A 24094-nucleotide genomic window follows, 5' to 3' on the forward strand; every position below is an offset into this window, starting at 1 on the left:
ACAGATAAGTATATCTATTTTGATTTTAAATATATCTTGGCGAAAATTAGCAGCGTGTCTCCTAATTCGCAACAATTAAATAAAGAGATGATATGTAATGATTTAAAGCTGAATTTTCTCCTACTCTTTTCACAGATCTTTTATTCAAGAAAGCAATCCATTGTGACTTGTATTATATCCAACGTTGGAAATATGGAGGATAATTCTCGATACCATACGTTGTGACATCATCAATGACACTTACAAAAAGTATGATATATATATACATAAATATATATACGATGTAGTACCTGTCGAAGACCAAGTACCAAGCAAGCCTTCGATGAACGATTTTAATTAATTACCATGTCGTACAGGACAGCGACGAATTTAGTAGTAGTAAGTCTTATTTCTTAATCAGCGCCTCGGCAAACGTTCCACTTGCCCGATAATCAAACGTACATGAAAACATAAACAATTTTATCAATTCTGATCCTTGACAGTTGGCGTGGCCGCGCGTCGTTCGCCCGTACTTTACGTGCGCAAGCCTGGCCAGAAAATCGATAAGCCTGGAAAGCGCTTATAGACACCGAGTGAGAGCTGCCGTAGGCCCCGCGTGAGTCGCCACCAAGTTGGTGAGTGCGCATACGACAACGGCGACGATCGACGTCGAGCAGAACGACCGCAGGCATTCTTAATGTGAAACGCGAACCTCAATTTTGTTTACCGTGTTCTTGTGCACGAACAACCCCCCAAGGAGCGGACCGAGGTGGCCAGCAGGTGGTCAGGGAAAGTTATGAGGCCCTGTTTCATACCTGTCGTCGTCGTCCTGCTCCTGATTGAGGCACTCGACCGTAGCGACAGTATCTCCCACAATATGTAAGCACCTCGTGGTCTGGCAATCATCTGCCTGTCCTTGTTTTCTTCATTTCTTGCGACTCTCTTTTTTTTTTCATTTTTCGAATCCTCTGGCAACAACACGAGCACTTGATCAATCCCGTCGCACGCGATAATGAGGCGATAAGTGATATTTAGGTCAACCGTGAAGGACTGTGTCTCTTGATGGAATCGTTGCGATGACGGCATGCTCCGCAAAAAACTTTCGGAAATAAAAGAAAATTTTGCGAAAATTGCTTGTCACTAAACATTTGTTCCGCGCACATTGTCACAGGCACGTTATTATTGATAGCTGAATATGAACTAAATTATTATATACTTCCAGATTTATATATCCACTCAGTATGTTTTTTTTTTTAAGAAAAAGAATAACTTCTTTCGTACATATGTGAACAAGAGTCATGGTTTATATTCGTCACTTCACTTTGAGAACTGGATTTCTTTTATGAATAAGATTACCATTCGCATGTTATTTTCTTATAAACAAATTATTTTTATTTATTAAAGTATTCTAAATTAATTATTATTCCATCATTAAGTTAACTTGGCAATATGAAAAGAAACTACAAGACGGAACAATAAGAAACGGTGCATCTCTTACAGCGAAACAATAATAAAATGAGTATTTTTATTCAGACTTTTTTATAAAAATTCTTATCATTGTTTTATAATTATTTTACTCTCTTAATTGACAGAGTGAAAGGATGGGCGGACAAGCTAGGCTTCGAACTCTCGCAGTTGGGCAAATTGGTGACGAACGTGGACAAATTCGAGGACAGCTACAAGTCGGCGGATGTCGCGCCACGAGACGGAAATGCTCTTGTCCAGGAGATCGCGAAAGACATCAAGGCTATGATGGAGTCCAAGATCTCGGCTATCAAGGTACGATACTTTTATTTCACTTACCCTCAAGTCCTTAAGCTTATAACAACTGATAACAGACGGTCTTTCATTGTCGAACACATTGCTTCATTTGAGCTTTTTAATTGCAAGTTATAATCATTTAAACATATTAGACTTTTAAACATATCAGCTAAATGTAGCATCAGAAAAAAATGCGAATTGCATTTGAAAAATAATTATTATCAAATCGAACACGTGAATCTGCTGACGATAATAATTCCACATGTAAGACAAACTGCGTTATGTCCGAAAAAAGAATTCGGTGCGCAGAATTAATGTGGAAATAAACGGTATATAGATTCACGATTTTCAGAAAGTTTTTAAGATCTGCAAGTTGGGCTACCTACATCTTGCCTTGTGACCCGCATTAGGCCATGTTCTCCATATATTGTTTGGCTTTAGATAGAGGGTCGTACTTGAAAGTTTATTATTCTTTAAACGCTCGCCTGCAAACTAGCGTCCCTTCCAAAGTAATATACCAGTTATTGCGAATAATATTATCACAGCCCCAGTGGGGTCGAGCTGGCTAAGACGCCCGTCACGGATTGAGGGAGGTCCCAGGTTCGAATCCTGGCTGGGATAATATTTTTCGCAAGAAAATTAATTTACAGGACGGGGGAAAATGGGGGGAGGGGGGAATACTGAGTGCTAAATGTAGCATCAGAAAAAATGCGAATTGCATTTGAAAAATAATTATTATCAAATCGAATACGTGAATCTGCTGACGATAATAATTCCACATGTAAGCCAAGCTGCGTTATGTCCGAAAAAAGAATGCGGCGCGTAGAACTAATGTGGAAATAAACGGTATATAGATTCGCGATTTTCAGAAAGTTTTTAAGATCTGCAAGTTGGGCTACCTACATCTTGCCTTGTGACCCGCATTAGGCATGTTCTCATATATTGTTTAATATTAGACCTTGTTTTTGCCTTCAGAGGATAATGGACGTGGCTGAAACGTCGGCGTTATCGTCCCCCGACATGGACCCGCCGGAAAACTTCGAGTTCATCGATGCGAAGAACAACACGATTGATCTCGAGTACAGTCCTCACTTCGGCGGTAACGTGAATCTCAATATGTCGGCGGTGCATGTGCCCACGAACGTGTACGATCGCGCTTCGAGTGTCATCCGGGCGATTAAGTGGTCTGAGGCGCTCGATCGTACTTTTATCAACAATTATGAACAGGACCCGTCGTTGTCCTGGCAGTACTTCGGCAGCGCGACCGGTTTCATGCGCCAATATCCTGCTATGAGTTGGTACATGGACCCGGTGGATCTATTCGATTGCAGAACGAGAAGTTGGTACATCGAAGCGGCTACCAGTCCGAAAGATATTCTCATCCTGATGGACACGTCCGGTAGCATGACTGGCATACGGCGGGAGATCGCCAAGCATGTGATAAACAATATTCTTGACACTCTCGGTAACAATGATTTTGTCAACATCATCACATTCTCCAACGTGACTAGAGAGGTAAAAAAAATCAATAGAAAGAATTGAATATGTTAATCCAAAGCAATAAACGAAAAATATTAAATTAGTAGAATTATTAAATGACAGCGACACATCTACAGGTAGTGTCGTGCTTCAATGACACCCTGGTCCAAGCGAATCTGGCGAACATACGCGAGTTGAAGCGAGCCATTTCGGATCTAAATACAGAGATGATCGCCAATTTCTCTCTGGCCTTGACGACCGCTTTTGAGTTGCTCGAAGCATTTCGGACTCAGCGGGGGGAAGGTGCTCAATGCAATCAGGCAATCATGTTGATCACCGACGGCGTACCATACAACTATAAGGAGATCTTTGAGGCGTATAACTGGAAAGATAATCCAACTTATCCGTTGAAGGCCGATATGCCCGTTAGAGTATTCACCTATCTGATCGGTCGGGAGGTTGCAGATGTCCGGGAAGTGCAGTGGATGGCTTGCGCCAATAGAGGATTTTATGTACATTTATGCACCCCGGCGGAAGTCAGAGAAGAAGTCAGTGAATCGAGATTGCTTTCAGATTCGATAAATAAAGACCTCAGTCTATAAAATTATATTTGATACAAACAATCGGCAAAAAGCGCTATTGCAGCTTTAATATAGAAAGTCGTAGATGGCAAATTTATAAATTGTAGAAATTTTCTCGGGCGAGAAATCTTTTTAAGATATTTGAATGGATAGTATCTCTTCACATCATAACGACTGGGATCCCATTATTCATTGAGCTTTCCAAATTTGCTAGGTATTAAAGTATGTGCCGGTAATGGCGAGGCCTTTGGTGTTGGGCCGCACAGATCATCCAACCATCTGGACGCCTGTCTACGCCGACGTGACGGATCCGAAAATGACCGATTGGTTGTGGGAGCAGCGCGAAAGTGAGGAGCAGAAGGAGCGTTTTTTGCTCTACCACAGGAACAAGAAGTATTTCAACATGGAGGAACAGGATCGGCGATTCGTGAAGAAGCAGAAGCGGCGCCACGACCAGACCAGCGGGCTGCAGGAATACAAACTAATGACCTCGGTCAGCATGCCAGTGTTTGATCGACGTGAGAACGCGGTAAGATTTCTATTTTCTCGTTATTTTGCAAACAACATCCGAAGTCGGCCGACAGAAGGGCGACAGTCGTACGTCTCCTACGTTGTCGATAAAGGACAACCTAAAGGTTAATTAAGATCTCCGTTGAGACAGCTCTCTCTCTCTCTCTCTCCCTCTCTCTCACTTCAGCAATCATTGTCAAATATCACTCACTTTTTTTCTTTCTGTTGTCTGCGCTTTCATACGCTTTCACGTTCTTCGCAACATTTTTACAAATTCTGTGATATATGGAATCATTAAATGTTCTTCATTAATACACAAAAAAAATGATAAACGAAATAAAAGTCACAAAATTCGCGAATCACGTTTTCTTCCCGAGGTATATATTCGCGCTACACTTGCTTCGGTTTTAAGTTCCTCTTTGTCCACAGAACATCACAAGGCAGGTGCTGGTGAACGAAGCATACTGGGTGACAGAAACAAGAGAGGTTGGCAGCTAAAACAAAAAACTCAAGCAACATTGTTCTATGATGCATATAGTACATCCTGTATCTTTATCTTTCGTTTTCGTGCGATCGACGACCTATGACCTCATCTTCGCTATCAGCCTTAATTGCCATTTAACGGATCTTAATTTATTACTCATCAAACTGTACAAAATATTTGCTATAAAAAAATGGCATTGTAATTATTCTAAATTTTTGGGTCTCTATTGAGAAAGGAACATTTCATCTATTGCCATTTTTAACAGGTGCTTAAAACATAATCGCGATGTAAATGATGCTGGAACAAGGTCGTAGACGTGCATAGATCTCTTTTAGGTCCACATTCGACTCTCTGGTATCTTGTGTTGATCTCTAACGTTAGTTACTGGAATTATTTCAAGTCACTAGGTAGGTTTAGGTACGTTAGTCTACCCTGTGTCCTGTCGAGACGAGTAGAAAAAAAGGCAAAGTTTTGCCCGCCTGTTGGATTGCGTACGACGAAAAATAATATCCTCGTAAAGATTGAGTTGTAGAGATCGTTCTGCAGTGACTACTATATACTTATACGATGAAAGAGAAAAGCATTAACTGAAGGAGCAAGCGAATGGATTTCCAAAGATCCAAACAACAAGTCTTGTTAATAAAATTTAAATTTTGAAGCAAATCAGATTTAAAGATATTGTGTGAATAATGATTCACTTTACATAGCAATAATTACTTTTCCCAGGCACTTGCTTCTTTTATTACGAGTAACAGCAGGCACGCACGTACACGAATAATATGAATTTTGGCAGTTTATTGAGTGCTAGATTTCATTAGTCAGAGACAATCGTAGATCTAATTCAAGCGACGACCTCTCAAGATACTCTTAATTAATCTCGTACACATGCATATCACATTTCTGTAATACTTTAACAGAACGAAACAAATTTTGCCTATTATTTGCTACTCAGGTATTATTTCTGCAACATTGCTACATAAAATACATAAAAATAAAATATCCTGTTAAGCTATCTTTTATCAAATGGAAAAGAGAAAAAAAAGAAAGGTCGTCACTTCGAAAAAATGAAGCTAATTGTTACTTGAACTAACTTAGGGTAGCCTGCGTCCGATGTTGTTAATTAATTATAGAGAGAATTTGTTGTTTAATTATTATAGAGTTTTCATTGTGTATCGTTATTATTATTACATACACGCACACACGCACATGCCACACATACACATTGAAAGTAGTTGAACTAGTTATTGCGTCGAATCGCAAGAAATCCACACTCTTTGCTCGTCCCTCTCGCGCGCGCTATATTTTTGCAAGTACCATTTTAATATTTACATGACAATTTTGCAATCTGGATATATTTTCCAATCTATTTCTCATTCTCTGCAACACAGCAGATATCATTCCAATTCATTAAACATCATTTTATTCAGCAAGGCTTTGCAGTAATTGTGTCCAATGTAGAATTTGCAATAATAGACTATTAATTATTGTACTAATAATTTGAACAAATGTTGTTATTTAATATTTTTGTTTCCTGAAAATAATGTATGGTATCGTGACATATTCTTGCCGATGAAAATTATCTCAGGACCATTGCTCATCATTGCATACACGCGAGGGGTGATCATTTCTCACACATATGACTTTTTGATATACCAAAACGTGTTTATGTAGACGAACTCATTGTGATAGAACGTTGTTGGAGAAGGTAGATACGCTTCTGGTTATGCGACTTGAGATGATAATAATTCGTAATTTATTTCGAATATAATAACGTTGTCATGATATGATAGAGGCGTCACGCAATGCGACATCATACAGGGTCCCTAATTAAAGTATCGATAATTGTCTGCGCAGACGATGATTGCCAATCTCCTTGGTGTTGCTGGCACGGACGTACCGATCGAAGAAATCCAGAAATTGATGATTCCACACATGGTGAGCAATATTATCACTTATATATCTCTGATATTTTGCAAAAGCAACAAATTACATTTTATCATCAGCAATTAACTATGAATAACAATAATTAAACAATTGTAGCCAAGTATCTAGAATGTTTAACATCCAAAATCGAATAATCTACATAGAAATTAAAACAAGAATTAATTAAAATTATTTTCATTTTTATTTTCTTTCCATTTTTGTTGCTTGATTGGTGGACCTTAGTGATATACATAGATTAGAAAGTTGAAAAATTTCAGAGATAAATATAATCTATCATAAATATTATATAACACGATAAAACCATAAGATATTTGTGTAAATGATTAAATATTGAGATTAAATATTTCTTTGGACATCGAATACGATGACTCTATTAAGAAGAGTGACACGAAACTGCTATTAATATTCATTATAGCTTTTATGATGCCGACAGTGCCACCAATTGACGGCATAGCAAATGCAAATCATGATAATACAATCTTCTCTTTCTTTTTCTCTCCGTGGGAGCAGCTCGGTGTCAACGGTTATGCCTTTATCGTGACCAACAATGGTTTCATTCTGATTCATCCAGATCTTCGACCAGTGGTAATGCTCTTTAAATTATATTATCATATTTAACTCCTTTCGCGCGCGCATGCTTGTACCTCGAGTTGACGTTTATGTCACATGAAAGTGTGAGAGTTTTACTATCAGCACTGAATTTTCGGCGTAGCGAGATAGAGATAAATATAAATAGTAAAAATAATATGTATGTTGTAAAAATAGTTTCAGGGTATCTTAAAACCGGCATATAATAGCGTCGATATGGCGGAGGTTGAGCTAGTGGATCACGACAGGGGTCCCAGAGAATTCGACGAAGGACTCATCCTGGTAAATAAGTAAAAAGATTAGTAAAATGTTTTTCATACACTTTGACGGATTTGTAGAGCAAATAACACAGTGTCGTTTTCGCAATGAAAATCGTAGAATGTCAATGACACGTTCTCGTAGTTTGACCAACTTTTATTGTCAGTCAAAGTTATACGTGCATTTGACAAGCAATTACACACCAGTCTGTTGCGTTTTTCCGCAGTTTCGCAACGATGTGGTGAATCAGACGAATGGTAGCGTGACGTTTTACACAAAGTATCATTACGATGATATGGTAAGTACATCGTCACAATATTTAGCGATAAATATCCGTAAATTTACGAGGACCTCATTTTTGTAGTTGTAATTAAAAGTATTCGCATTATCTTGCAGGAAAAACAATATTAAAGAAAATAATAAACGATACTTTTTATATTTTCAAGATTTGATGTTACTTTATTGTTTTATTATTTGAATTGTTTATTTTAAGGAGGGCTTCGACCCAAATCCACACCCCTATATATTTACGTATCTTTCGCAATCCCAAACAAATCAAGTTCTTTAATACAGTTTTAATTGGGCTATTAATTTGCTTCAATTGATATGTTTGCAATATTGTTTGTGGCTTTAGAGACGTGTCGGCAGAGTGAAGAGAAAATACGATTACATTGGAATATGGGACACTCCATTCACAGTCGTGGTCAGTTTGCCCGATCACGATCATTCTGGAAATTACCGCGTGCACGCTATCGAGGAGATACATCGATCTCACGCTAAAGGTACGCATTTTAATTCTAGCAAACCATCTTGCAGCGACGAAAGCTTCTAATAATGTAATATTATTAGATTATTTACAATTACACATGGATTTTTTTAATGACATTATTTCCGATTTTTAAAATGCTAACAGTTGTCCGAAATTATTTCACGCAGAACGTTGAGCATTGTTATTTGAATTTACTGTTCTATACTTTCTATTTAAAAGTACTTTGAGAAATTAATCGATCTATTAAAAATGTAAACAAATTGAATGTAAAATTTTTAAGAACGCGACTCAAATGGATAGAAGATGACATGGTCGGTTAAATCGAACACATAGATAGCTGAGTTTGACGATTTAATAATACGACTACGGAAACCGTGCCGAAAGTTCATACATGCAATACGTTTTCTCTTTCAATGTAATCCCGCTTTATGTAAGTTATAGACATACATCGATCTGGCAAGCCGCAAAGTTTTGCTAAAGTTCTACTCGGTACACAGTTTGGAGTCGAGGAGATGTTCGCGAATAGGTTTTGTGTCGCATCAATCGTGAAATTCACAACGTTTCTAGACACTTTACATAAACCTAAAGTTCTCGATAGGAAAGTTTACTTCAACCGGAGAAAGTTACATCCCGTAAATATTCCTATGTTAATGATGTTAAATTCGATGAAAGGTCACTGCGTTCTTTGTCACATCTTTGAAATTTAGTTAACATTAAATTTCTTGTTATAAAGTTCTATAAACAAGTTTTTATTTATATCTTATTATAATAACTGGATGGTAAACATAACGGTCTTTGAAAAGTGAGAACTGTAATCCATCGTTTCTAATTGTTAATCTAATTTTTTGTGGCTACAGACAATATTCGTGATGACAAAGCGCGATTGGAAATTATTTTTCTGCCGCATTGAAATTTTAAACTTATTGAAACGATAACAATTTCAATTTCTGCTTCGGACGTTAAAATAAACTATTATCTGTTTGCTTCTGACTTATCGAGGCTTTCGTCGCTGACCTCAATCGCCCATGTCAAATTTGAACGAATTGAACTATCATAGGGAAAAACGTGACAGATTACTTTGCGGGTAGTAACTGGCGGGTGCACCCCCATTGGATGTATTGCAAGTAAGTCTCGAATAAGCCCTATAATAATAATTCTAGTTCACGCAAGTGCTTTTACCTCTTGTAGCGGCATTGAAATGAAATGTACACATAGCTAAAAAGTAATCTCATAAACTGTAATGGGATGCGACGATTCTACACATCTATTTATACGAGCTTCCTATTGTAAATGTTAGGTATCACTACGAGGGTGAACACAGGTTCAATACCTCGGAGTTGCAGCTCCTGCATTTTCTGGAGCGTACCCGCCTACCAGGCTGGAAGTGGATCGACTTGAAGCAACGATCCCAACCGCCGGAATACTCCGCTGCGAGTTCCAGCCATAGTTCTCATCGTAAGTCACGATCTTGAGTTATCTATGCGGCCTCTGTTGTATTCGTTGTTACGTTTTAAAATGAATTTCGTTTCGTTCGATAGCTAATCCCTACAAGGCCGACAAGAACTCGTACTACTGCGACAGGAATCTGCTGCTCAGTCTGGTATACGATGCTAAGGCAACTGAGTGGTTCGCCCAGCAAATCCCACCGAATCCCAGCACCAAGGATCCAACAGAGTAAGTTTAATTTCGATTTATTCGCCAACGTAAGAGTGCTTTACACAGCATGATTAGACTACTTGAAGAAACGATAAACGAAGTTGCATTTTCCCTATTATTCGCATAAATTAGCGCGCGAATAATCGATCGAATTTTTTAACATAATTACTCACGTTTTACAATATTTTACATCGCTCTCATATAGATATAAATCTGTAATTAACGATAATATTATGCTTGCATTAAAATTAACATTATTTTTATTGTTGCATGATGATTAGTTTCTAAAACAAGCTATCGATCAGAACTATAATAAAAAATTGACAGAATCACACTTCGAAGTCATTGTGGACGTTCAATACTAAACAGTGGCTTAATTATTGATAATCCATCACAAGTAGATACAACAAAATATTTTTCTAAAGATAACAAATGAAATATAAATGTGAGATAAATAGAGATGAAACGATTAATCGCTACTTGACGCACTTTAGGACGGAGACATCGCTCTTTCTCTACCATTGTTTCCTTATCAGAATTAAAACTTACACGTGCTCATTTTTACACACAAAACTCCGTCCTGTGTTCTACTCTTTATTTCTCTATTTTATGCACAATTCTTTCTTTCTATTTCTCTGTCTCGTTTTTCTTGTTTCTATGAGGATAGAGAGATTCACCTGTTCTTTTTGACTAATGTACTTACCACTTTGACGCCATGCAGACCTTTAGCTAGGCTGATGAATCAGATGACCAGGTAACGCCATCACAACGCACCTTACATTCTTAGAAAGTAATGAATTAACTCTCAACCATTCGTGTCGTACATTATAATGCGAGTGACAACTCTTCCTATCTTGCTCTTCTCTTCTTAGCCCTATTTTGCTCCCTCTCTTTCTTTTTCTCTTTTACAGAATCCGTTCAGGCGTTCCTCTCACTTTGCTCTATTTTTCACTTCTCATTATAGAACTGCGTTTATTATCTTCTTTTTCTAATTGTATTAAAGCAAAAAGATTTTGTAACAAATTTCACAGAAAAATCATACTTTTATTCTTTTCTTAAGTTGGTTGGCTATGTTTTTTTGTATAAGTAAAGTATTTGTTCATTATTTCTTTTTATATCGCGCTATATAATCTTGTTCTTACTTTCTGTTTCTTTCTTGTTCTTTTTTTCCATCTTTCGACATTTGTTAACATGGTCGGCAAATTAGCTTACAAGTTGTAGGGCAATTGTCATCTTTCAGGAACAAAAGCCTGAAAAGGAGGAATGCTCCGCGAGCGATACTGCGAAAGCAAGAGGATTTTCCTGAATTGATTGACTATTTTATAATAGCACTTTCGAAAGTATCATTCGTTCGTTTGCGCCATTCTACAAAAAATAATCCTTTCTCTGGCCGTCGAATTTTTCATAACATAATCTTATTTATTTCATTAATCTAAGAATAAAATAATGGGTATATATTATAATGATAAAATCATGTTTTATTTGTAACATTATATAATTAATTTGGTCTTTCACGTAATCATTTGTGATTGTGAGATCGATATAATTTCGTGTCTGTCGTTACTCAAACTTGTTTTTCAAATAAAATCCCAAGCGTATGGCGCAAAGGAGCTGCGAGCCTATGTACAAATTTGGGAGATCTGTATAACTTGTATAGTTGCATACCAAATGTATATCCTAAAATGTATAACAACTCCTGTATAAAAGTAAATGCCAGCTTGAGTCGCGGACGATCCGAATCGCTATTTCTAAAGTGTCTTCTCTCGTAGGCAGCAGTTCAAACAACGTTTCGGAGTGGTCTTGGCGTTTATGGCCACACATAGCGGACTGACCAGGTGGCAAGATATTCTGCCAGTAGATGAGGGTACACTGCCGGAGGATCATTTCAGTAAGCTGTATCCTCGTGCTATCGACGAAGTATGGTATAAACGAGCGGTCGAGCAGTACTACGTTGATCCGGACAGTTTCGTTTTTTCCGTGCCGATCGAAGATGAAGGTGCCGACAATACCACTCTAGTCACTGCCAGTCGTGCTGTATTTATCAGTAAGTCAATGGCCGGTATTCATAGTCCGTTCTTATATTTGAGATCATCTTAAGTAAACTCTTAATGTGTTTTTAACCAATCACAGAGCCGTATTAATCTCTTAAGACAACACTTAAGATGATTTTGAATAAGAATCGACTATATGAATACCGGCCAATGTTCAAGTTGCTATCAAACTAGAGAAAGGACCACGTTGTTTCAAATAGTTCCAATTTCAAAATGTTAAAATCAAAGAGATCCTTAATTACATTTATTTGCCTTATCTGTTTTCGAAAATTTCCTTAAAAAGAACCATGATAGTTCAATAGATGATCCGAGATAAAAACATATTGTCCAAAATGACATAGAATGAATAATTTATAAAATTACATTTGAAATATTAAATAAGTAATTAACGCAAGTTATTTCCAATGTTCGTGTAATTTAATGGTCTTCCGATATCAGACTTCAGTGAGACGGAAGGTCTTAAGGTTACGTAACTTGCAATTTAACAATAATTTAGTACGTACGTACGGTAAAAAGACAACATATATCAAATCTGCGACAATAAATTTACAGAAAAGAAAGCGCCAGCCGTGGTGGTCGGCTTCCAGTTCCAGCACACTGCCTTGCAAGCGCTTCTCCAAAATATAACATTTAATTGCGAAGGTAATTGCGATGGTAATAAGCATTGCGGTAATGCCTGGGCATGTTATCTCATTGACAATAACGGCTACATAATCGCTGCCGGGGATGACGCAAGGAACGCCGGTAGATTTTTCGGCGATGTCAGGGGTCCGATAATGAGCAGCTTAGTAAAGGACGGTGTTTTTGAGAGGATAAGGATCTTTGATTATCAAGCGGTGTGCTTCAAGAGTTCGCAAACCAACAACGCCGGCAACATTCTTCTTACCGTGAGCACTTTCAGTTCCAGTAATAACTCTGTTAAATAAAAAAAAGGCCGATTAATATACTCTATAATAATTATAATTTATATATATGCTTTATTACCTTTAGCATACAGCCAGAAAGTGGGACTTGGTTTACAAAAGTTTCTTAACCACTCATTCATCCATACTCTCATTCATACCCTCTCTAATCTCTACCCCTAATCTCTTTCCCTTCTTATTTCTTACTTCTAATTTCTTATTTCTACAATGACTAGCTCATCTTTTTTTGCCTTTCTTTTTCCTTCCATAATTTACATAATATCTTTCCTTTATCTTCATCTATTACATCGTTATATAATCTTTCCAACTTCTTTTCCATACTATTACCTAACTCTACAAACCAGTCTTTCGTCGTTTTACAATCCTTTATGTAGTGCTCTATATTATCTTTACCCTCTTTACAAAATATACATATTCTTCGTTCATTTCCTTCTTCCAACCAGTATTTGTTATCTTCCTCCATGTTTCCGCATCTTAATCTTATCAGCGCTCTAATTTCCTTACCTTTTCCCATCATATCTATATTTCTAAACTCTAAGTATCTCGGCCTCCCCTCCGCATTGCTTAAATCTCTGTATCTCTTATTATATTTCGCTTCCCTAATCCTACCTTCTTCCCATTGCTTTTGTGTGTCTCCTTCTCTATTTTTTAAATCTTTTATCATATTCCTTTGCTCCTTCGGCATGCTATCTACTATAATTATAATTTATCTTATTTAAGAAATTTTTCAAAGGATTTTAATTACTTGATCGAAGAATGTAAGAATCAGGCAATGCACATGGGTTTTTTTAATTTTTCAGTTAAAAAATATAATGATTAAGACACCATAATTTTATAATTATATATATCAAAGTTTTATTCGTTCTAAAATTAAGTAGCAAAATGTCATGTTGCAGCCATGGAAGCATTTCCAGACAGCATTGTCATGGATGATCGGTCAAGCTGCTTGGGTTTGGGCAAAGACAGGCATAATGGAATCCGATGATGCTGAAGCGTATAACTATGTTAGCGACGATGAATCGGCCATTCATGAGGATGATCATGAAAGCGAAGAAAAATTGCCGATCGAGCAAAAGGACGAGAGAAACTTTGACCAAAACGTTCTGATCAATCGTACACATCCGGAAGTGTGTGATCAAGAGGTAAATTTGAATTTAAAAGATATATTTCCTTTAACATTGTTTTGTGAATTACTAACATTATTACATCTGAGGTGGCGTTCCTAGCAATTAGAGTATTTTTAAATAGCTGTTTTTATCCTAATTTCCTTTTTGTGGATACGTTTATAACGTTTACGTATTGAATCTCCAGGTATACTTGTATCTACGCAACGCCTCATTTAATTCATACGATAAAGACGTAAATGAAAATTGCGAGCAGGGATTGTATATGGTGCAGCCGGTAACTAATACCAGCATGCTGCTGGTGGTAGTAAACGCTATGTGTGGTGATGATACGACATCGCCGGTACTGAACGTCAAGCCAGAGGAGGTGATCTACGAGAATAACACGTTGGTCTGCCAGAAAGCGCTTACCGGCCTTAAGCGTAAGCGACCGCAGTCCTGTATACGCATGCATTCTCGCGAGAGTGAGATTAAAGATCAGTGCGGCTTGGCAGCAAACACCAAGTCGAACCTGCTCCTCTTGATATTGTTGCTGATGTGCGCGCTGGCTGAAAGAAGTACTTTCCTCCTCGGCTAATTTCGTGGCGAGCTGATTTCGTAGCTAACAGTTTGTGTCAATCTAAGCAATGAAATTCGCGGCATGCCGCGAATTGAACGGACTTTCGCCTGACGGAACGTATGTGGATATTTGTACATCCAGTTGTCTCGTCCGATGACCAGGATTGCTACATAGCGCATATTTGAACGATTTTCCGTCTAATTATTTCTTGATTTCTCTAATCAATGTGCTAATTGTTATTTCCTATGCGAGTTAGATATCATATAATTATGTTTGATTTGAAAATAGGGGAAACTCTGAGTAAGTAGATAATTTGGTAAGAGAGAAATAATGAAAGTAAACTAACTCTTTTTCTCTTTTTTTCAAAATAATTTTTATAGGTATTAATTACATTTGTTGATTTTCTCCAAGCGTATATCATTCTTAATCATGAGCTCTGAGATCTTGTGTGCTCTCTACCTCTCGTTACTGCAATCTCATTAATGCAGATGCAATGGAGTTGTTCTAGACGAATTTAATGTGCTATCCGATCCTGCCCGGTACACCCAGTTTCTACGCGATCAATCAAATACGGCGAACGCAATCGATATCAAAATGTGTACTAAAATACAAAGTTGTCCTCCATCATCATCGATCGCCAAGACAGATTAGATAATCAGAATTAAATGCGTTTAGCGTAGAATTGTCCGCTAACACATTTACGATCATGAAATAGAGAAGCAAGTGCGATTCGGTGAGTGATTTTTGAGTTTAAAAGATTGACAGGAGTCTGTCAAATTAGATGTTTAATTTCGGACAAATTCCTGTCAATTCCTTTTAATCTCTATCCATCTTTTTTTTAACACTGCACTTGAATCGAAGATGAGCCAATGGATCCTTCAGCAGGCAAAATGAGAAATAAAACGTATATTGGGCATCTTCCTAAAGTTACATACGTTTGCGACGTATTATTTAAGTAATAATTTAAGTAACAATGATACAATGATGATAGATATCTGGATATAACTGTCTCAAATAACTGTCTGGAGGCATTTCTAGCACCAAGTACATAACGTTAACAGTCGAGCCTTTTTTTAATGTTTTTTTGCATACATCCAGTATTGTAAGAAGAATTTCGTCTTTTTTGACAATCGAAATTCAAATTTTCTTTTGCTAAACATCAGAACACGTTCCAAGAATCGGTAAAACAAAGTGTCTCAATCGACTTTGATATTTTCATCACACATAGATAGGACAATTGAATGGTAGCTCCAGGCGGGGGAGCTCCAGGTATTTCTAGGATCGATCTAGACAGTTTAAATGCTAATTCGTTGAAACGTAGATTTTTCTAGTTGTCGGAGCAGGGTCGCGTACTCACACATGTGCATGTTCACAAATACACTACGATACATTCGCATACGCGCTTTGTACATTATAAACCGACGGCGACGCAGGACGGCGACGCGTCGCTCGACATCTACGGAAGATTACGAAACGTTAATTTTGTATATCGCTGTATTATACTGAGATGTGTATGTATGTGCGTGTGTATGTGTGTGTAAAAAAAGTGTGTGCCTTTGGACACGCGGTTAAGATAAAGAGAAAAAGAAAAAAAAGAGGAATACGAGATCTTGTTGTATGTTTATCGAATAAATCACCGAACGTTCTATATATTACCGCTGAACTCCGGCTCGTGGATAGTGGCCTCGTCGCGGGAACGAGTTCCGTTCAGAGAACGGGAGATGTTGTTTGTATTACATAGAGTTTATTACAATTTGCTATGTACAACGGCTTGCCTATGTAAAACGAGGACGTTTTCGTATCAAAATGACAACTTTTCAAAAGAAGACTAGACTGTACTTATTATTGTCTCGCTGTTCCCAGCAGAGCCCTTTCGCATGTACACGTACACTCTGTCCTGTCTTCCAGCTTCTTTGCCGCCTCTCCACTCCACATGAATTCCTTGAGGTTGTTAAAACCGGTGACCTGTAACGATCTCGTTAGAAGTTTCTAATTTTCCTTTTCTAAATCTAAAATACGATTAGATCACACTACATGTATATCTATCATACATACTACTGTGCCCAAATGAAACCCGGAATCGTGTTATAACTTGAAAAACCTTTATTTATTCTTCCAAATCAATTTCGTCCTCTTCAAAGTAATACCCTCCCGACGCAATGCACTTATGCCAACGCTTTTTCCAATTCTCGAAGCAGTTGTTATAGTCGATTTCCGGAATAGCCTTCAATACCTTCGTCGAATCGAGATATTCAAAAATTCAATAGTGGATTTCGCCATTTGAATTTAGCGCGGCTCTTTAACGCGTTGTCACGTGACTGATTTTAGTTGTAACGCAGATGTCGCTGGTAGTGACTCGTGTCTTTTAAAGGGAGGAGTTTCTCCTGCTTCCGACCATTAGGGTGCAAGCGAATCGAAGCGAGTTCGAGCACATGCAGTCCAATGTAGTAATCATTATGAGCCACTACCCATGATCTTCGTGTAATTCCGCTCCGAACGATTACTCCGAGTTTAATCTGAGTAGGACCCGTAGGAATGGCCATGCAACCGTTAAAGAAACACGTCTGCTACTACTATGATAGTAAGTACCAAGAAAGTCATTGTAAAACTACGGAAATACACCTTGGAGACTCGAGATGTTTTTGCACCACTTACACTCATGCACCGCCTCTGTTTCATCTGGCTCGACATTCGGCCGCTGATCGGCTCACTTTTCGTTTGATCGACGATAAATACAAAGTATATTACGAAGAACGATTGTTTCGGTGCGACAGGCTAAGATTTGTACGCTTGTTACGTCCGATAATACGATTTTTGTGTCGTTAAGCCGACAGGCTCTCAGCTGTGCTATCGCGCGACCGTAGCGTCAGTCGTTCTCGGTTATACGGTAGTCGTACACCCAAGTATCTCCAGCATTATCGTGCCTCTACAATAAACCTCAATGCAGTTATTTTTCTCGATATGTATATTATGGTTTCCCAGAGATATTTTCTGCGTGAATCGACGATGTAGCCGGCACAATGAAAATTTGTACGGTTTTTTTTGTAGAAAGTTGCGAGAGATTCTCAAATGTATTCCGGTACACTGTAGTCTTCACTGGAACACATCAATCGTTGATAATGACAAATTTGAGGCTTTACACGCTGCCTTGACTGATTTAGTTATGTGTTTCTTCCATTTGTGTGTCGTTTCAATTCCAGGTGATATCGGGAATTATTATTACGGCCAAGGGCATCCTATGAAGCCACATCGTATAAGGATGACGCACAATCTACTCTTGAACTACGGTCTTTACAGAAAAATGGAGATATATGTAAGAATTTCCTTATGATTATTTCCCGTTTGCATATTTGTCTTTCGTTTACTTATAGTTTTCTATCAAAAGTTGGAATATGGCTGTTATAATGTACGTATGTTAATCGTTATTGTGTAGCGACCTCATAAAGCTACAGCAGAAGAAATGACAAAATTTCATAGCGACGATTATATCAGATTTCTGCGATCAATACGGCCAGACAATATGGCAGAATACAACAAGCAGATGCAACGATGTAAGTACACGTTATTGTACGAGTAGCATTGGTTACGTCTGATATTATGTGCCGAAACATTTTAATACTCCTTTTTATTATGGGCGACAGTTAATGTAGGAGAGGACTGCCCCGTTTTCGATGGCTTGTACGAATTTTGTCAATTGTCAGCCGGTGGATCTGTAGCCGCCGCTGTAAAGCTCAACAAGCAAGCCTCCGATATCTGCGTCAATTGGGGCGGTGGCTTACATCACGCAAAGAAGAGCGAAGCCTCTGGGTTTTGCTATGTAAACGACATTGTGCTTGGAATCTTGGAACTGCTAAAATATCATCAGAGAGTTTTGTACATCGACATCGACATTCATCATGGCGATGGTGTAGAGGAGGCTTTTTATACGACTGATAGAGTGATGACAGTCTCGTTTCACAAGTACGGCGAGTATTTCCCTGGAACGGGAGATCTTCGTGATATGGGAGCAGGGAAGGTAAACAGATTTATTAAAACGTAATAATGTTCACAATTTCTCTGTTTGCCTGGAATACTAAAGCGTCGCTAAATATATACGGTTTGATTTTTCCTCTTATTACTAATAGGGAAAGTACTATGCAGTTAATATACCTTTAAGAGATGGCATGAATGATGATAGCTATGAATCAATATTCGTTCCTATCATCTCTAAAGTGATGGAGACGTTTCAACCCTCCGCTGTTGTTTTACAATGTGGCGCAGACTCACTGACAGGTAAAAGTCTTTCAAAAGAAGCTACTGTCTCGCAATAAAATTGCACAACTTTAATGCGATTATTAACCAATGAAGGCGATCGATTGGGATGCTTCAATTTAACTGTGAGGGGTCACGGCAAATGCGTAGAATTTGTGAAGAAATACAATTTACCTTTTCTGATGGTGGGAGGTGGTGGTTATACCATCAGAAATGTGTCTAGATGTTGGACATATGAGACATCGGTGGCTCTCGGATGTGAAATCGCTAACGAGCTTCCATACAACGATTACTTCGAATACTTTGGCCCTGACTTTAAACTGCACATTAGTCCTTCAAACATGACAAATCAAAATACTACCGAATACCTAGACAAAATTAAGTAAGTTTCAACTTACGCTTTTACATGTAGTTTTGTTACTATTGTGTATATTGCGAATTAACCAACTCGTAATCGCCTTTTTAATAATCGTAGAACAAGGCTGTTTGAAAATCTGAGAATGTTGCCTCATGCACCTGGTGTACAAGTTCAGGCAATACCAGAGGATGGTGCCATTATTGAAGATACGGAAATGGAAGAAAAGATGAGTCTTGACGAAAGACTGCCTCAGCGTGATTTAGATAAAAGAATACAACGTGATAATGAATACAGCGATAGTGAAGATGAAGGTGAAGGTGGACGAAGAGATAACAGATTGTACAAGGTAATAATCTCTATATACTAATCTGTCTGATAATTATTCGTTTTTTAATGCGGAAGCCACATTGTAGATATTACGAGTTTTGACTTTTTTTCATATTAAAGGGACCTACGAAGCGGTTGCGATTGGAAAAGACTCACGAAATGGATATGCGCATTATGAATATTAATATGACAAAAGAGCACGATATGAAATCAGAGCTGAAAGGTATTAATTTTTAATTTTATATTTTTGCAAATTAACATTCCGACATATCATTATATTAAATATTTCTGTTTAACTAGAAAATGAAAAGGATGATAAGGCCAATTTCATGAATGAAGAGCAAAAGAAAGAGAGCGGAATTAATCTTTGATAAGTAACTTCAAAATTCGCATATCTGCACGAGTACAAAAGTCCCTATTTAAAAATTTAGTATAAATACATTTAGATTACTTAAATATAGAAATAATGGAGTAATGGAAATTTTGATGAGATCGCTATCCTATTGTGTGTTGAAGTCTCGGATAGCTGTGCAATCTGTTTAAGACAAGGCATATATGAAACTTAAATATAAAAAAAAAGTATGGATATGTCAGTAACGAGAATATTTTCCACAATTTTTATGAGTTAGAAACAAGCGCTGATCCAGAAACGAAATCATAAACGTATAGGTTTTGTATATTATTGTATTTGTACTTTTGTATTTAATAAGATAAGTAAAATTGCTTTAAATTGCGTAACTAAGATAAAAATAAATAAATGTAAAAGTAAGAAATTCGACCGACATATACAATATACGTATATAACTTTTATATATAAATACGTGTGCATATATAAAAGTTATCAAGTCTGTGTTGCACACTACCAAAGTAAACGTAAATTATATCACCATCGAAAGATGAATGAGGATGTATCAGTATTATATACATATATTCGATCATAATGTCTTCTGTACAATGACTTGCTTATATAAATGAAGCCTATATACAATCTTTTATATCAAAATGAGATTGAGGAAAAGATTAGCATCACTTTGACTGTGTCTCAAGCTTTTTGACTATTTCTAGCAGAGTTTTCATTCGTATATGATTTTGTAATCGATTCTCCAATTCCTCTAGAGCCGTTCCGCCCTGCATGAACTCCGTCAAGTTATAGAGTGTCCCATTCTGACTTAGCCTGTGGTCAGTTACGCGATCCTGATTATAATTGTACGTTCTGATCTTCTCGTTCCTGAGTCCCATTCCCATTTGCTTTTGCCGCAACCCGGTAATGAATGACGTTTGCTTGTTCAATTGCTGCTCGTACAGAATACTCTTCAGTTTGTTCATAGCCATGCTTCTATTCTTATCTTGCGATCTGTGTACCTCGCAGGTAACACTTAGCCCGCTTGGTAGATACGTTATCCTCACAGCGGAATCGGTGGTGTTCACATGCTGACCACCTGCGCCGGACGACCTTTTTGTCTCAATTTTCAAATCTTTCTCGTTGATCGCAATCTGTATTTCCGATGGCACCGGCAAAATTGCCACCGAGGCAGCGCTGGTATGTATTCTGCCCGATTTTTCTGTGGCTGGCACCCGCTGTACTCTGTGTACGCCGCCCTCGTGTTGGAACTTGTCGGCTTGGTCGCCAGATATCATAATACTGACGTGTCTAATGCCCTTGTTATCGGTCATCTCTATGTCGATTACCTCAGAATCCAAACCTAGGTACTTTGCGTAGCCTATGTACATATTGTACAAGTCCTTGACGAACAGCATTGCTTCCTGACCACCGACACCCGCCGTTATTTCGACAATGATGTTGTCATACGAATCTTTGTACATGTTTGTCAGTATCGTGTTCAATAATCTCTCGTCAAGTTTATTCAATTGTTCCTCGTACAACGCTTCTTCCTCCTCCGCCAACTTTTTCATCTCTGTATCCTGCTGTCCTGTAAAAAGAAATTTGTCGTTGTCAACAATTGCGAATAACGGCATTGTAGAATATTTGTGTAATTTACCTAAATCATGTAAATTCTGAATATCTTTTACGAGCTGTAGTCTTTCGCTCAATAAGTCACCGGAAGCATTTAAATCGACAAAATCGATCAAGTGATTATTCTTCCAGGAATTGTTTTTGTACTCGTTCGCGAGATAATTTAAAAACTTTTTAGTCCTATCGTCCAAAACACTCGGTGCCGCGTGCGCATTAGAAAAATTTCTCCAGGTCCAAATTAAGTTGTTAGTCGACGACGAAACGCGTAGCTCGTGAAACTTTATCCGATTCACGAGCTTCGGGTATCGCCAGTAACCGTCGAATTTGCATCTTCGCATTAGCAAGGACATACTGCGAGTCTGTATAATAATACAGTACCGCGCGACTCTCCCGATTTTGTTGGCCAAAGTTGAGAGCACGTGCACCGCATGCACGGGATAAACAGATTGTGCGGTTGCGCCATCTTGCCCTTCAAAGTTGCCTCTTTTAAATACCATTCAAGCCTCGTCTACATAGAAGTCGTGAAGTCGCAGTCGTAAGAATAGTCGACTATGATTGGTCAATTCTTAAAGCCTCCGCTACAATGATTCTCGGTTCTGTCTACAATGGTCGTACAGTTGTATCGATGGTCGCAAAGTAAGAATTGACCAATCGCAGTCGATTATTCTTACGACTACGACTCTGCGACTCGCATTGTAGACAGAACCGAGAATCATTGTAGCGGAGGCTTAAGTCCCAGTCTACAATAGAGATTTAAGCCCTAAGCCTTAAGAAATTGACTAATCACAGTCGCGCATTCTTCTCATACTTGACCGTGATTGGCCAATTTCTTAAAGCTTAGGGCTTAAATCATCTATTGTAGACTGGGACTTAAGCTGCTCGATAAGAATTGACCAATCGCAGTCGATTATTCTTACGACTACGACCATTGTAGACAGAACCGAGAATCAGTGTAGCGGAGGCTTAAAGCCTCGTCTACATAGAAGTCGTAAAGTCGTAGTCGTAAGAATAATCGACTGCGATTGGTCAATTCTTATCGAGCGACTACGACTACGACCATTGTAGACAGAACCGAGAATCATTGTAGCGGAGGCTTTAAAGCCCGTATCAGACTACGGATTGGGATTGGGATTAGATTGAAATTTAACCAATCACAGTAAAGTTTACTAATCCCAAGTTCAGTAACTTTTACTCTGATTGGTCAAATTTCAATCTAATCCCAATCCCAATCCGTAGTCTGATACGGGCTTTAGACTTAGTCTACAATAGAGATTTAAGCCCTAAGCCTTAAGAAATTGACTAATCACAGTCGCGCATTCTTCTCATACTTGACCGTGATTGGCCAATTTCTTAAAGCTTAGGGCTTAAATCATCTATTGTAGGCTGGGACTAAGGGTGCAAACTCATAGAGCGGAACCACAGTATAACCAGTATGCCCACTCTCTGTCGGTACCTTTGATCTGGGCGTTCTCAATTTTCCGCCATGTTTTTAATCGCCCCAACAGTGTATCAACGGCTAAAAGTGCCTGGGCCCTTTTCAGGATCGTATCCAGGAAAGGCACATACGAACTAGCGTACATTATTTATTGTAAATGGAAATGGCCTATGAAAAAAAATGTTCTAATAAAAGTAATTAATGTAATTACTTGCTCCAACGTATAAAAGTATTAACGCGTTATTCGTCAACACAGCAAATTTTTCAATGTCACACCGACTTTGCACTAACACACGTACAAAAATCCTGTGATTGGTCAGAATAAAAACATGTCGGATGCGCAGTACGGATCGGCGCGAACGTGAAACAAAAGAGCGAGTGCCACTACTGGTTATACTGTGGTACAACGCTTGAGCGTTAACTTTGTAGTTGAAACTGTTCAAACTACAAAATTTTTGCCGCTGAAATAAGAGCGACAGATCTGTCGCTCCACTTGCTTATTTCAGCAGCACGTGAAATTGCGCCTTTACGCATTTGCTTATAGACCAGTCAAATTCGTTATGTTATATGCTTATGCACTTGTACAAAAGTGTGCGCTCCCCGCTTTAGTATGTACCCAAGGAGCGCCAATGCACGTATAATGCGCTCTAAATGTGCATTAAAATTCGCATTAAATGCGAATTGTACATGCACATTTAAAGCGCATATTTGTCCCGCATTAAACATTTATGTATAATTAATGCGTATTTATCGTGGCAGTGCATTTAAAAAACTACACCTACGTTCATCGAGGAGCCCAATTGAATAACCATGTCTGTACTATATTAGAATGCTTACTGCAATGCTTAGAGGTCGGGCAAAAAAACAAATTATAGGTTGCTCAACGTTCGTTTCTTTTTCTGTCTAGACAGAGAAAAAATGGGTGTCTAGCAATCTAATTCTTTTTTTCATGCCCGGCCTTTAAGCATTGCAGTAAACATTTTGCAGTATAGTTCATTGGGGACAATTGAAGCTTCTCCAGCTTATTTATCCTATAGGGGACTTAAGGATCTACACACGCCTCTACACGTTGATGCTTTAAA

At 38.2% G+C, this 24094-nt stretch overlaps 3 protein-coding genes across 7 annotated transcripts; 2 read left to right on the plus strand and 1 right to left on the minus strand.

Moving 5' to 3' along the window:
* The first annotated feature begins 11 nt into the window (after positions 1-11).
* LOC105566749 (voltage-dependent calcium channel subunit alpha-2/delta-3) lies at positions 12-16492 on the plus strand. Of its 4 annotated transcripts, none has more exons than XM_012020996.1 (19): positions 12-858; positions 1572-1758; positions 2716-3255; positions 3357-3767; positions 4015-4329; positions 4740-4796; positions 6649-6729; positions 7249-7323; positions 7504-7608; positions 7811-7882; positions 8219-8366; positions 9411-9477; positions 9651-9808; positions 9892-10027; positions 10731-10763; positions 11779-12053; positions 12613-12947; positions 13880-14125; positions 14295-16492. In XM_012020996.1, exons 1-19 carry the CDS (start codon positions 776-778, stop codon positions 14682-14684), a joined length of 3714 nt encoding a protein of 1237 aa, XP_011876386.1. In that variant the 5' UTR covers positions 12-775; the 3' UTR covers positions 14685-16492. The 4 variants fall into 4 exon arrangements, with proteins under 4 accessions (XP_011876386.1, XP_011876387.1, XP_011876388.1 ...); XM_012020997.1 differs by having other exon boundaries at positions 9426-9477; XM_012020998.1 differs by lacking the exon at positions 10731-10763 and having other exon boundaries at positions 13-858.
* A 595-nt stretch (positions 16493-17087) lies between these two features.
* LOC105566752 (histone deacetylase Rpd3-like) lies at positions 17088-20590 on the plus strand. Its single transcript, XM_012021003.1, has 9 exons — positions 17088-17247; positions 17867-17979; positions 18100-18217; positions 18308-18681; positions 18791-18938; positions 19014-19299; positions 19393-19621; positions 19723-19825; positions 19903-20590. Exons 1-9 carry the CDS (start codon positions 17202-17204, stop codon positions 19971-19973), a joined length of 1488 nt encoding a protein of 495 aa, XP_011876393.1. The 5' UTR covers positions 17088-17201; the 3' UTR covers positions 19974-20590.
* On the minus strand, positions 20512-22084 carry LOC105566751 (peptide chain release factor 1-like, mitochondrial). 2 transcript variants are annotated; one of them, XM_012021001.1, is made up of 2 exons: positions 21956-22084; positions 20512-21533 (listed from the first exon to the last, which is right to left on the minus strand). In XM_012021001.1, the coding sequence occupies exons 1-2, from the start codon at positions 22038-22040 to the stop codon at positions 20629-20631; spliced, it is 990 nt and encodes a 329-aa protein (XP_011876391.1). In that variant the 5' UTR covers positions 22041-22084; the 3' UTR covers positions 20512-20628. The 2 variants fall into 2 exon arrangements, with proteins under 2 accessions (XP_011876391.1, XP_011876390.1); XM_012021000.1 differs by having other exon boundaries at positions 21603-22037.
* Between the last annotated feature and the right edge of the window lie 2010 nt (positions 22085-24094).

This window comes from Vollenhovia emeryi, unplaced genomic scaffold (assembly GCF_000949405.1).
Source record: "Vollenhovia emeryi isolate VEMERY1.0 unplaced genomic scaffold, V.emery_V1.0 DF939142.1, whole genome shotgun sequence".
Classification (NCBI taxonomy): Eukaryota; Metazoa; Arthropoda; class Insecta; order Hymenoptera; family Formicidae; genus Vollenhovia; species Vollenhovia emeryi.